At 31.9% G+C, this 14316-nt stretch overlaps 1 protein-coding gene across 1 annotated transcript in view; it reads right to left on the bottom strand.

Annotated features, from left to right (window-relative positions):
- DCX-EMAP (Doublecortin-domain-containing echinoderm-microtubule-associated protein) overlaps positions 1-14316 on the bottom strand; it is a 197633-nt gene that overhangs the window by 138227 nt on the left and 45090 nt on the right. The window contains exon 3 of the mRNA XM_075381299.1: positions 1498-1725. Coding sequence (XP_075237414.1) covers positions 1498-1725 — 228 coding nt within the window. The remainder of the gene's footprint in view (positions 1-1497; positions 1726-14316) is intronic.

The raw sequence follows: 14316 nt of genomic DNA, 5'->3' as shown, positions 1-14316 counted from the left end.
CCTTTTTACATAAAATCCGGACTGAGACAAGGCGACGGACTTTCGCCTTTATTATTTAATTGTGCGCTAGAATTTCTGATGCGCGAACGGTTTAAAATTAATCCACAAAATATTCACGTAGGATACAAAAGAGATAACTTAAGTTTAAATCGCCTAGGATTTGCCGACGACTTTGCATTATTAGCTAATAGTATCGCAGAAGCCAGAATAAAAATAACATGTATAGAAGAACTTACGAATAAAATTGGATTTAGAATTTCTTACGAAAATACTAAAATGATGGCTATAGATCCTTTAGTTATTAATTCTGTGAATATTAACGGAAACAAAGTAGAACTTGTAGAAAAATTTAAATATCTTGGAGAGATCATTACTTGTAATCGTAACGAAAAACAAAATCGGACTGAAAGACTTAATAAATTATTTAAAGCGCTACAAGTAAACAAAAATACTTACAACAAAAAATCGACATTACAAAACAATGGTTGAACCGGTAATTACTTACGCGAGCGAAACTTTATTTAGATTAAATCAGAAAAATAGGACTGAACCTTTGCTTAAAGTTGAAAGCAGGATTCCTAGAACCTGCATAAACAAAAAATATAAACACGAAAATCAGTACAGATTATTGCCTAGTAAATTTCTGTACGAAACTTGGAATCGTTAATCGATACTACGAAAAAAAAGCGAATTTCTTTCTGCGCATACTTTTTAAGATTACCGCTGGATAGGATTACTAAGAGAAATATCGATCGATTTTGGTCTTTAAAAAATCCGCCTTTATGGATCAAAGAAATTAAAGAAGACAAGCAAGAATTAAATTTGACTTACGAAGATTTACTTAATAAATCCGAAAAATTAAAATTTGTTATTAAAGATCCGAATACCGACTTTTAAAGTAAGAACTTTTAATTATACAAAAAGGGTTTATTCAGAAGAGGATCGTAAAGCAAGATCATTAAGAATGACTAAATATTGGGAGAAAGTAAAAGCTAAGAACTTAAAGGCCAAAAGATCGGCAAAAAGGACTTGAATTATTCTGACTAAAGTGGTCCTTTCCTGCTTTAAAAGTAAAAAAAAAAGTAATCTAAATATCTGTTACAATAATTAAATATTAATAATTAATTTATTTTTTTTTAGAGAAACTAAAATTTATAATACATATTTTAGGAGGGATTCCTTAAATCTTTTTTGAAAGGAAGCTAAACTGTCCTTGATGAATAACACGTAATAAAAAACGATTATTTCTTGAATCCAAAAGATTTCGGTTATTTAGAAACTTACACATATAATAAAAACTATGAGCGGTTTCGATTAACATAATCTTCAGGAAAAATATAATTTTAAAATACTAGAATATTAAAAACAATTTAGTAATATTAAACTGCTTTAAATAGATCTAACATTTAAATAAATCTAATTAAAAAATAAATTAATTTAAGAATATTAAATGCATGCATGCTTAAAAAATCTTTAAAAAAAAAAAATTTAACTGACCTTGAAAGTTTTATAAGATGAAACAACGTAATTACCACCGTCATCTAACTCTTCAAGACTATTAATTCTTGTACCATCCATCGTAAAAATAAATCTTGCACCTCTAGGTAAATCCATCCTGAGGGATAATTTATCTTGTAATGCTTCCATACTCCGTACATCTCGTCCAGGTTTAAATCTAAATTCAACTCCAGGAAAATATGGATCACCGTTTTTATAGAATGTCACCTGAAAACAAAATTGATTTATATTAATTATGATGAAAATTGAAATTTTTAGAATAGGTAAAATAAAGAAATAGTTTTAATTAACCGTGCGTTTAAATATCCGACCATGCTAAAAAAATCGTTAATATTGTTAGATTGTAACAATACTTTTATAAAATTAAATTTTTAACTCCTGGACGAAGTAAAGGAAGTATTGTGATCGCGAAAAATGTCAGTTTCCAGATTTCAACGGAAATATACAGGTCGTTTCATAATGTTCTTCGAAGTTTCGAAAATTCATTAACAAAAAACTATTTCACTCATAAGAATAAAACAAGTACTGTACGAAAGACTACTTCAAATAGTCTTTTCTACATATACTAGGCACTTAGTAAACCATTTGCTCGCTAGGCATCGACAGTAAAGAAGATGGCTGCCACGGGAAGCGAGAAGTCGTTTTGTGTGTTAGAATTTCAGTTGTCAAAGTCAGTAATTTCTGTGCAACGTGCGTTTCGGTTGAAATTTCATAAGGAACCATCAAGTGACAATTCAATTCGTGCACGGTATAAACAATTCAGTGAAACCGGTTGCTTTTGTAAGCGAAAATCAACCGGTCGTCCATCAACCTCAGAAGTCAATGTCGAACGTGTGCGTGCAAGTTTCATTTGCAGCCCGTCAAAATCGACTGCGGCTGCAGGTAGAGAATTAGGAATTCCGAAAACAACTGTGTGAAGAGTCTTCCGTAAACGTTTATTATGCAAACCGTACTGTCTTCAATTAATCCACCGTCTTTCTGATGGAGATAAAACGCGTAGGCTCGATTTTTGTTTACAGTTACAGTAAAACATATTGTTAGATGAAGGTTTTCTAAACAAGATAATTTTCAACGATGAAGCTACGTTCCGTATTAGCAGCAAAGTAAACCGTCATAACGTGCGAATTTGGGGAACTGAAAACCCACACGCTTATGTGGAACACATTCGGGATTCTCCGAAAGTAAACGGTTTTTGTGCGATCTCTCGTGAGGCAGTGTACGGGCCGTTCTTTTTTATGGAAACGACAGTAACCGGCGTGATATACCTGGATATGTTAAAATTATGGGTTATGCCTTAGCTACTCAACGACTTCATTTTCCAGCAAGATGGTTGTCCTGCCCGTTTTCATAAAGAGGTTCGACAGTACCTTAACACAACATTACCTCGGCGCTGGATAGATGTGCGTCTAAAGAAGACAAACACATTTTACTGTGGCCACCAAGATCACCAGACCTCACGTCATGTGATTTCTTTCTCTGGGGTTACGTGAAAGATAAGGTGTTTATCCCACCGATGCCGCACGATATCGCTAAGCTAAAAGATTGCATAATCAATGCGATCAACTCTATCGAAAATGACATGTTAGAACGAGTTTGGCAAGAGCCAGACTTTCGTGTTGATGTGTGCCGTGTCACCAGAGGAGCACATATTGAACATTTATAGATTTTAACAAAAACTGTTTGAGTCCCTGCATCATCTCGTACAACTTTAATTTAAGTAAGTGAAATATTTTTTTTTGGACTGAATTTTTGTAACTCCTAAGAACATTAGGAAACGCCCTGTACATTTTGACCATTCCTGAATCCATTTTGATTAGTTTTGGCGTGACGTCTGTATATATATATATATGTACGATATACCATAAGTGGTACTTATTTTCATTGGTTCCAGAGTTATAGTCAAATAAAAGTTTAATTAATGAAATATTTGGATCTTACAAGGGGAAGGCACATCGGTTGAAATCCGACTTCATCTCCTTTTTTTTTAATTTAAATATATTGATTTATTAATAATTATTAACCTCTGATCATAAAAAAAGTTTTATGATAAATAATAATTCAATAATAAAAAAAAAAATAAAAAAATCACAAGTTATTAGTGGAATAAAATTTCATGTACTTTTAAAAATGTGTATATGTAATTTAATAGGTTTACAACGAAGTCATGTGATGTCCACATCAGATTTTTTTGCGAATTAATTGTAGGTGAAACATTAACTCCCAAAAATAAAAAAAAAAACATTCCAAAGAATAACAAGTTTCCATGTCAGGCTTATTAAGAAGAATAATGACTGAAGTGATTTCCCGTTACCTTTTGTTACTGACTAAATACTCTACTTTTGTCTATCAATATGCTACACCATACATCATTAATAAAAGAGAAAAAACTTCTGTTAAGTTCCACTTATACTCTAAATACTTAATACACACGTTTTCTATTCAATTGATATTCAAATGCTAGATACTAAACTTAATTTCTGATCAGCTGTTATTGTCAATCTAAGAAAAAGTATACATTTTTAATAAGTTTAAGAAGGATGTGTTTCAAATTTTTGTTTAATAGTTTTTAGCATTTTTATGTAAAAAATGCAATGCTGTTTAATATCGTATCACTTTTCCAATCCAGTTAATGTTTGATTTCCAATTAAACTTATAAAATTTGTGTTGTATTGTAATATAGATGCTATTTACATAAAATTACTTAGAATTAAATTCTCTATAAAGATAACTAGAAATTTTAAGTTATTTTATTTCAAACCTAAGAAAGTATGTTTTTAGACAAAACGTTTTCGTTTAGACGAAACGTTTTTATCCCGTTTATCTTAAAGATGTCTGGAATCACTTTTATAAACCACTCATCTCAGTAATGGTTCACCTTTCTTTTTCTATTTAGCCTCCGGAACGACCGTAAGGTACTACTTCGCAGGATGATACGTTAGAATGTAAATTCAGTGTAGTCTTGTACAGTCTCAGATCGATCATTCCTGAGAAGTGTGACAACCCGGTGGGCACGAATGGTCGACCTGAGACGGTACAAGACTACACTTCTAGATTCATATAGGAGGGCTATTCAGAAAGTAAGTACGTTTTTCGATTTTTTAAAAACCAAGTACAAGAAAAACTTTTTATTATATACACGTGAAAGAGGGACTAAAATACTACTTTTCAACATAATCACCATACAAATTCAGGCACTTATCATGGCGGTGGACAAGCTTTGAAATTCCTGTGTCATAGAATTCTGCCGCCTGTGATCTCAACCACTCAGTGACGCACCCATCTTGTACAAAATTTGTGGTAGCCTAGCTTCTGTGAAACAATTTCAAACAATAAAGTCCGTGAAACTTGCGGGAAACATAAAGAAAGCTCAGTTATTGTGAAACGGCGGTTTTCACGAATCTTTTCGTCAACTTTGAAGACCAGATCGTCAGTCACAATGCTCGGACGTCCACTCTTCTTCTCTTTATCGTGAACGTTTGTTCGGCCATTTTTAAACTGAATGCACCACTTCCTGACAGAACTTTCACTCATTACGTTGTTACCGTACACTTCACTTAGTTCCCGATGAATTTCTACTGATTTTAAGTTTTTTGCCGACAAAAAACGAATCGCAGACCGCACCTCACAACTTGCGGGATTTTCGATTGCAGCACACATTTCAAATTTGTATATTAAAAAAAAACGGGCAGTGCGGAGATGTTCCCGTTGTCACGACTGGACGCTGACTGAGGTGCCGAGCACGAGCACACCAATATATACGCGACTGGCGTGCGCCTGGCGGCGTCGGGTGGAAACGTTCCTTATTTTTTGAATAGCCCTCGTACATCATTCTCATTCCTGCTCTGAAGTAATATCTTACGGTGGTTCAGGAGGCTAAACAGAAAAAGAGAATGGTTTTTACAAAGAAGTTGAGAAATTCTACAGGAGTAGAATCTACTCCTGTAAAAGATACCGTGACAACTGAAACTGAGTTTCAAGCGGAATTCCTTGAAGTTGTTTTCTCAACAGGATTATCTTATAAAAAAAAATATTTTTTGATAAAAATTACCGGTACTTTGATGAAAATTGCAGAGATATTTTATGCCCTGATTTTGGGTCTCCACCTCTTGTTGAAACCACAGAACTATCAATAGAAACTGCTAAGATTCTGGTACAATAAGATACAACTTCTGCACCCAACCACAAAAGCGCCAACGACGCGAAACAAGATAATTTGTAAAAATAATAATATATATATTTTTTTTAAATCAATTGTTTAATGTATTAGAATTCATATTGTAAATACTAGTTTAACATAAATTCAATTTTTAATTAAAGAGTATTACTCATTACGTAGGCAAGCACTTTTTGTTGTAACATGTTTACAGTTATCTTTTTGCAGCTTCAAACCTACGAACCACAAGTAAATTTTGATAAAATAACTGAAATCAGCATAAAATTATCATTTAGATGACTACAGCTGCTTATGTTCTTGATGAGTAATGCAAAACTTTTCTCAAAATATACTTTTTTGGAATTGAAAATTCAATCGGTAATTACTTTAACAGTTTTTGAAATTGCTCAACAAATTTTATATCAAATTTTTCAGAATTTTTTTTGTTCTTTCCAGAGTACTAATAACTCACATTTTACCAAGGTAGAAATAATTTCCCTTTTCCCACGTTTGTTCACTATACATTATATTTTTCCCATTCTAGCTTCTATATTTATAGATCAGACCATGCTTACGTATTAACAAGAGAAAAAAATACATCAGATTGGTATCTATTAATACATATTTGTTAGATTACGTTAGAAATTATTTCAAAGATTATAACCGAAACTGCTGCAACATTTATCTGAATGTATTAACGAAAAAACTGTTCAAAAATTTTAATCACAGCATATTACGATTTTCTTAAAGAAAAAAATTGTATTTTGTCAATGAATACTTTTAAACAATACTAATAAGGAATTTTTTCTTAAACACCCTTTATTTTTGCTTTCCGTTTAACGTTTATTTCTTCAATAAAAACACATGTTGTATGAGTTTGTTTGTTTGATATATATGATCACATTTTTATTTTAGCTGCTATTAGTGCAGAGTGGACCACGTGATGCGCCGACCGGCTGCGCGCAGCCGTTGTTGAGCGCTACCATCTAGCGGAAAAAAGTGAACTAACGACTGTATAATAAATATTTATAATTTATTATTAAATTTAAATCGAAGATTAACAGTTCTTATCGATATTTAATTAATTATTTATATAGTTATTATTCAAACTTATTAATAAAAGAAAGAAATTATTAGTTATACGTTACAACGGACTGTGGGAAAGAAATACTAAGAGAGCACACACAGGGAGCAGGAGACTGCACGTAGCTGCCCAGCGCACCACGTGTCCGTTCTGCGCCAGTAGCAGCAACAGAAGTAAAAACCAGCAGCTGGCCCGGCAACTAATACAATCTCACAAACACATATAAGACTAAATGAAGAAGACGGCGTCCCCAAGCCAACTCCCTGTTATCAATATGACTACCGTTAGATAATATACTTCTATTAAAAACTATTAAATTCTACATTTACTCACTGCTTAAGCATCTTTTAAATATAAAAACATCGAAATATTCAAAAAGATTATCTACCATCTAGTGGAAAAAAATTGAACTACCTACGTAAAATAAATTGTATTGTGTACTATAAACAGTACGTTGTCTACATTAACATTTATTACACTTATAACTTACTCTATTATTATACTTATAACTATTCTCTATCATCTAGTGGAAAAAAACTGAACTAACAATTGTACAATAAATTGTATTGTGTACTATAAAGAGTACGTTGTCTACATTAACGTTCATTATACTTATTATTTTTTTTTACATTTTCTTTAAAAAAACTATTGTAGACATAAGTTTTTTTTTGAAATTTAATAAAAATAAATAAATATAAAAGAACCATGCTTGTTAATACGAACGATGTATATGTATAATATGTAAATGTATTAATCCTTTCACCTCATTATATTACTGTCACCATGGCAACAGAAATATAAGTAAAATTACTAATTATTTTACTAATCAATTAAAATAATCAATTCCGTAAAATACTTAATATTCTCACAAATATGCGAATAGGAACGCGTCTAGGGTCAGGAAACTAGACAAACACGGCTGTGTAATAAATATTGTAATGAAATAACTTTCATTAATCCCTTCTGAATTATGAAATATTTTGAATTTATATCTTCATCTATTAACGTAAAAATTATTTCATGTGTTTATATTAAAAATAATATGGATTTTTTTTTTAGATAAATTAAGTCCCCACAGAGTTTTATAAGTGGAGATATGAAAATGAAAATTTGTAGTGTATAAAACCTCCATGCCTGGTCGGGGGATTCGAACTCGGGATCACCGGATAATAGGAAGAGATGTTACTACTCCACTATGGAGATCGCTTTTAATCACTACCGATAATACCTTAAATTTATACATTACAGATAACATAATATAGCAAGATCAACTTATTATCATTTGTCTTGAGCACATTGACACTGAGTAACCAAGTTTTAGGAATTTTTGAAAATTAGTTAAAGTTTGTCTACGTGTTGGCTACGTAACTCACCGGGTTGGTCTAGTGGTGAACTCGTCATCGCAAATCAGCTGATTTCGAAGTCGAGAATTCTAAATTTTAAATCCTAGTATATGACAGTTCCTTTTATATGGATTTGAATACTAGATCATGGATACCGGTGTTTATTGGTGGTTGGGTTTCAATTAGCCCCACATCTCATAAATGGTCGACCTGAGACTGTACAAGACTACACTTCACTTACATTCATGCATATCATCCTCTCAAGTAACAATACCTTCCGGTGGTTCCGGAGGCTAAAAAGAAAAAGAGAGGTTTTGTATATGTAGTTAACTAACCTACCGGTAGATAGCATCAGTGAGTAGTATGTAATAATCGTTTTTGTGCGTATTAGAGGACATGGTTGTTTGTGATTACAGAACGTTTGGTGAGGGCCCGATTTATTTTTTTACAAAACCCTTGACAGTCCGGAATACCAGGATATAATTATGCAATTTTTAGCTCTCTCGAGCCTGAGGAAATTGGTTAACTGACATTTCTCCCGCAATCACCCCATTTGGTCGCCCTAGAGCATATACCAAATGTCAGTGCCAAGATAAGGCTACAGTGCCTCAAAAATAGTTTAGCGACCTCGTTACCTAAAAGCACCTAATGAGCCACCTATCAGCGTGAGCGGATTAAGCAGGGTGCTATTCACCACCCGCTTATGTGTCCCAACCGCTCACTTGTCAAACTAAATCTAGATCGGGGAGGCGCACCCCTTGTTACTAATTACTAAGTCATTAAAGTTAATAAAATAAAAGACAGCAATTTAGGCCGTCACGCCTCGGTCGCTGTATGCCAGCTAGTGCCTGTCCACTATTTACAGCGTTTGGAGCTTGTATCTGGCTGGTGGCCAGTCATTATCTCAGGAAAAACGTCCCACAGCGGCGCTACAGGAATCAGTATAACCCAGATTAATTAAAAAACTCTAGCGATGACGGTTGAAATTCGCAACCTCATCAAGGAACTCCCACACGGTCCGACAATGCGGCTCTCGCCACACTGACTCGCCGTTTATGAGCGGCCAGTTTTCCCCCTGACCTCTAAGTTCCTGAGCCTTCTTTCTTTTTCCTGTTTAGCCTCCGGTAACTACCGTTTAGATATACTTCAGAGGATGAATGAGGATGATATGTATTAGTGTTAATGAAGTGTAGTCTTTTACATTCTCAGTACGACCGTTCCTAAGATGTGTGGTTAATTGAAACCCAACCACCAAAGAACACCGGTGTCCACATGAAGCGTAGTCTTGTATAGTCTCAGTTCGACCATTCCTGAGATGTGTGGTTAATTGAAACCCAACCACCAAAGAACACCGGTAACCACGATCTAGTATTCAAATCCGTGTAAAAATAACTGGCTTTACTAGGACTTGAACGCTGGAACACTCGCCTTCCAAATCAGCTGATTTGGGAAGACGCGTTCACCCCTAGACTAACCCGGTGGGTTAAGTTCCTGATCCTGAGGAAAGCTACTTTTACCTCTAACAAAACGGGGAAAAGTGCCATACATCCAAAAACATCATGTAATTTTTGGAAGAAATGTTTGGTGATCACATGATCTCAAAACGTTTGTGGTCTCTTAGCTCCCCTGACTTATCGTTGCCAGACTTCTTTCGTTGATGTTTTTTTTTTGAAAAATCGTGTATATCGAGAAAACCCACGTACTTTAAAAGACCTGGAGCGAGCCATTACTGAAGAGATGAATTTCATTAGCCCTGAAGTCGTACGAAAAGTGTCAAAAAATATAGTGCGAAGGATCTGCCTTCAAGAAAACGGTGAAATTTTTCAACACTTGATGTAAGACATTAACAGTTGTGCATAACTATATTCCTTGAATCAAATCAAATATGAGTATCTCTGTATTATAATCCATAGTGGAATTATAGTGTATAGCATCATGATGTGCACGATAAAATTATCGCATTATATTACTAACTATCATCGATAGAAATATGTTATCTTTGATGAGAATCAGTTCAGAGAGGAGTTACGCAAGAACCAATTATAGGACCTAATTTATTTTTTATTGTCTGAACAATAAGCTTCACGATCGATTAATTTTTTAATTAAATTCTAATTTTCTATTCGTTGTTAAACTTCCCATTACAACTTTGCTCATTGGATTCACGCGCGCAAACACACAAACATGCACACACTGTAACAAGAAGTAATTAGTTTTTAACCATTCGTTTTAAATTTAAAAATTAAAAATACACCAACAATTTGTAACAAGGTTGTAACTAATTAATTAAAATATATAACGAAATAAAACAAATAAGATAGCAAAAAGGACATAATAAAATACTAAATATTGATGAAGAAAGGTAGGAAAAGGAGGGAAATCAAGATAATAACCAGAAAACTACAAAGATTTATCTTAGAAGGTCGTCTGAACAAAATGACCTTCAACGTGGTCATTCTATTTTACTGTATAGTAAGTGACCCGTAAACTACACACGCAACGATAACATCTTGTGTTCTAGATACATAGAAGGTAAGTTACCTTAGCTGTTATAGCCAATCCTTCATTTCCCCTACTACTGTTACTGCACCCCGCACACCCACTCTCCTTTTCATTTTATAATCGTGCTTTTTCTTTCTGTAAATTTTCCCTCTTCATCAACGTTTATACGTAAGCTAATCATTTGTAATATTAATATGCGTGCAAAATTCTTTTTTTACATTCTTTTTCTAGTATGTATAAAGAGATTTACTTATTCATGTGAATATATTAAAAGTTTTTATTTTTTATTCATTTTTTCTTACTTCCGTTAAATTATAAAACATGCAGGAATAATTTTTACACGGACTATAGTAATCGTCACAACGAAAACATAGAAATTAGCAAAGTGAAACATTTAGTAATGTAAATTTCACAGTTTTGAAATCCTTAAAATTTTGACAATTAGATTAATACGTTCATGAAAACTTGGAAGGAATTTAAAATTTAAAAAAAAATGGTAAAGTATCGGATGATTTTCCCAGAAATATAATAATAAAAATTAAAGAAGATACAACAAAAAAAAACAGAAATATATTTATTTTTTGAAATGGGTAATAAATATTTAAAATAATTTCTAAAAATATTTATACATAGGTTAAGCTTAAAAAATCTGCTTAATTAAAGTTTTCTATAAATATAAAAACCTGTTCAGTAAAGGCTAAAATAAGAAAAAAAGGAATTTTCATAAAACTTCCTTAGCATTTTAGGTCTAAGGTTTATGCCGACCTCCGTAGCGGGAGTGGTAGGGTCTCGCCTTTCACCCGGATGTCCCGGGCTCGAATCCCGTTCAGGCATAGCATTTTCACACACGCTACAAATTATTCATCTTATACTCTAAAGCAATACATAATAGTGGTCCCGGGGGTTAAACAGGAAAAAAGGAAAAGGTCCAACGTTTATAATTTTTTTTTAATTCTTGCTTATTCTACGCAAAAAACGGATTTTTCGTTATTTTCTTTTTTTTTTTTGAAGAAGTATCAAACTCATTCTAATCAAAAATTTTACAAAAAAAATCCTTTGAGTCAAAAAATATAGTTGTACATCAAAAAAACATCTAAAATAAATAAATATTAAAAAAATATTAAAAAACCACATGATTTCCATGTACGCCTGTTAAATTATATATACACGTTTTTAAACTAAAAAGCACATAAAATTTAATTTCACTAATAAATTCTGATTTTTTTATTTTTTTTGTTATAATTGAATTATTTATTGTAATTTTTTTTACAATCGCAGGTTAATAATTATTAATAAATCAATATACTAAAATTGAAAAAAAATTGAAATGAATTCGGATTCAAACCGATGTGCATTCCCCTTCTAAGATCAAAAAAATTCATTAATTAAAATGTTATTTGTCTATAACTCTGGAACCAATGAAAATAAGTTTTTTCTTAACTACAGTTAAGAAAAAGTCAAAAAACAATTTTTTGGGGGCTTATTTGGATACTTTTAGTCCAGTCGATTACAATCAAAACGGAAGCTAGATGTTACAACAGTCCTAAATTCAACATTTCAATAATATTCTATGGCTAACCGTTGTTGAGTTATACGAGATACATACGTACGTACAGATGTCACGTCGAAACTAGTCAAAATGGATTCAGGGATGGTGAAAATGGATATTTCCGTTGAAATCTGAAAATTGAAATTTTTCGCGATCGCAATACTTCTTTTACTTCGTACAAGGAAGTAAAAAAATATACGAATTAAAATGTATTATTCCAAATTGTTTAAGTGCATAATACCAATTGAAATTGTTCATACTTTTATTCGATTTAAAAAAAACACAAATATAATTTTTCTTTTTTGGTTGATGATTAATTCATCACGAAAACTGAAAGCTTGTACAATACGAATAAAAAAATAATCGCGATTCGAACCCGGGACCTTACAGATGAAACTCTGAAACGCTACGATTCCCAGACGGACGTAAATGTCATTAACTACTTAATATAAAAGCTAATACACGCGTAATCCAATAATTAAGTAAATACACACACAAGAAACCTGATAAAAATTCTGGTTGGATCATTTTTGATTTCATATATTATTTTAATTATTATATCTTTTAATTATTTCATTTTATATCTTTTAATTATTTTTATTATCCTTTTTATTCTTTTAATTAATCAATCGAGAATGTAAAAAGTTACCAGATTCTATTTAAACTATATATATAAAAATCAATGTTTGTTTGTCTGTCTGTTCCAACTTAACTCGAGATCTACCGGACAGATTTGTCTAAAATTTTGCACACCTACACTTTGAAGCCATACGGTGAACATAGGTTTTTTTTTTGGACCTCCGACATAACGAAATTTAAAACACTTCATTTCTTCCTTAAAGCTTATTTAATTTTCAAAATGACTTTGATTTTCAAGAAAAAATTAATTTAAACTAACATTTTTTTTCAACATTGAATTGATCAATTTTGAAAAGGGCTGAAGTTTTAACGTACAGTTATTCTTAAGTTTCAATAGTTTAGCGCACATGCATATGTAATTTTTACGATTCATTCATTTACAATTTTTTACAGCCGTTTATGGAATCCAAGTTATTCTTGATTATGTTTATTGTAATTTTTATAAATCTCCATGAAAAGTATCCGTGTAGCATTGAAAAATTCAGAATTCGTAGTCTCTAATCCATCAATTTTTCAAATTAAGTTATTTAAATTAAATGTAAAAATATAAAAGCGTTTAAATAGAGTCCCAAAGTTTTCAGTTACAAAATTTAGGTCGAAAATTTATTACAAAGGATACCTTTCTCGATTTTTCCCTTTCTCCCTTTTTCCCCGCGCGTAAATCGGTCCAGTAGTTTTTTTAGTGTATAGCGGACACAAATATCGGAAACATTGAAATGGAATCGTAAAATATTTAGTATAGCGTGTATTATATTTAGTATTACGTCCAATAGATAGCGCTGTTTTAAAAAAAGAAACATGTTTTTACCTGTCACAGGTGTGATATATTAAGTATATAAATAATAACTATATAAAACCACGCGCGTATTCGAATGCAGTGTTGTGTCAAAATTTCAAAGCAATCGGTGTAGAACTTTTGGAGATTTAACATTTTTAACAAACGAATATATACATTTTTATTTATATAGATGAAACGCTACCACCTAAAGGAAAAGATTGAACTAACAACTGTATAATAAACTGTAATGTGTACTATAAACAGTACGTTGTTTATATTAACATTTATTATACTTATTATTTTTTTTACATTTTGTTAAAAAAAACTCTTGTAGACAAAGGTTTTTTTGGAATTATTCGTAAATAAGTGTAGAAGCACCACGCTCTTGTATATATATATATATATATATCATATGTAAATATATTAATCCTTTTACTTCATTATATTTCTGTCACCATGGCAACAGAAATGTAATTATGTAAAATTACTAATATTTTTTTTCTTTGATGAATATCTCTAAAATACTTAATATTCTCACAAATATGAGGATACGAACTCGTAGAGGATCCAGAGAACGGATCCCCCTGGCTAGACAGTCGGGCAAGGGAAGTCTAGTTAAAATAATTAAAATTTTTAATTCAGTGAGGTTGACGAACCAAAATTATTATTTTTTTCTTTGGGCTTGAATTTGTTAAATCTAATCGAATCTACCCTAAGTATTCAATATTCAATCGATTTCGTGTTTTGGAT

The sequence above is a fragment of the Lycorma delicatula genome, chromosome 13 (genome assembly GCF_047948215.1).
Source record: "Lycorma delicatula isolate Av1 chromosome 13, ASM4794821v1, whole genome shotgun sequence".
Lineage (NCBI taxonomy): Eukaryota > Metazoa > Arthropoda > Insecta > Hemiptera > Fulgoridae > Lycorma > Lycorma delicatula.
Note: the sequence above shows the minus strand (reverse complement) of the source record. Positions and strands in the feature narration are given on the sequence as shown.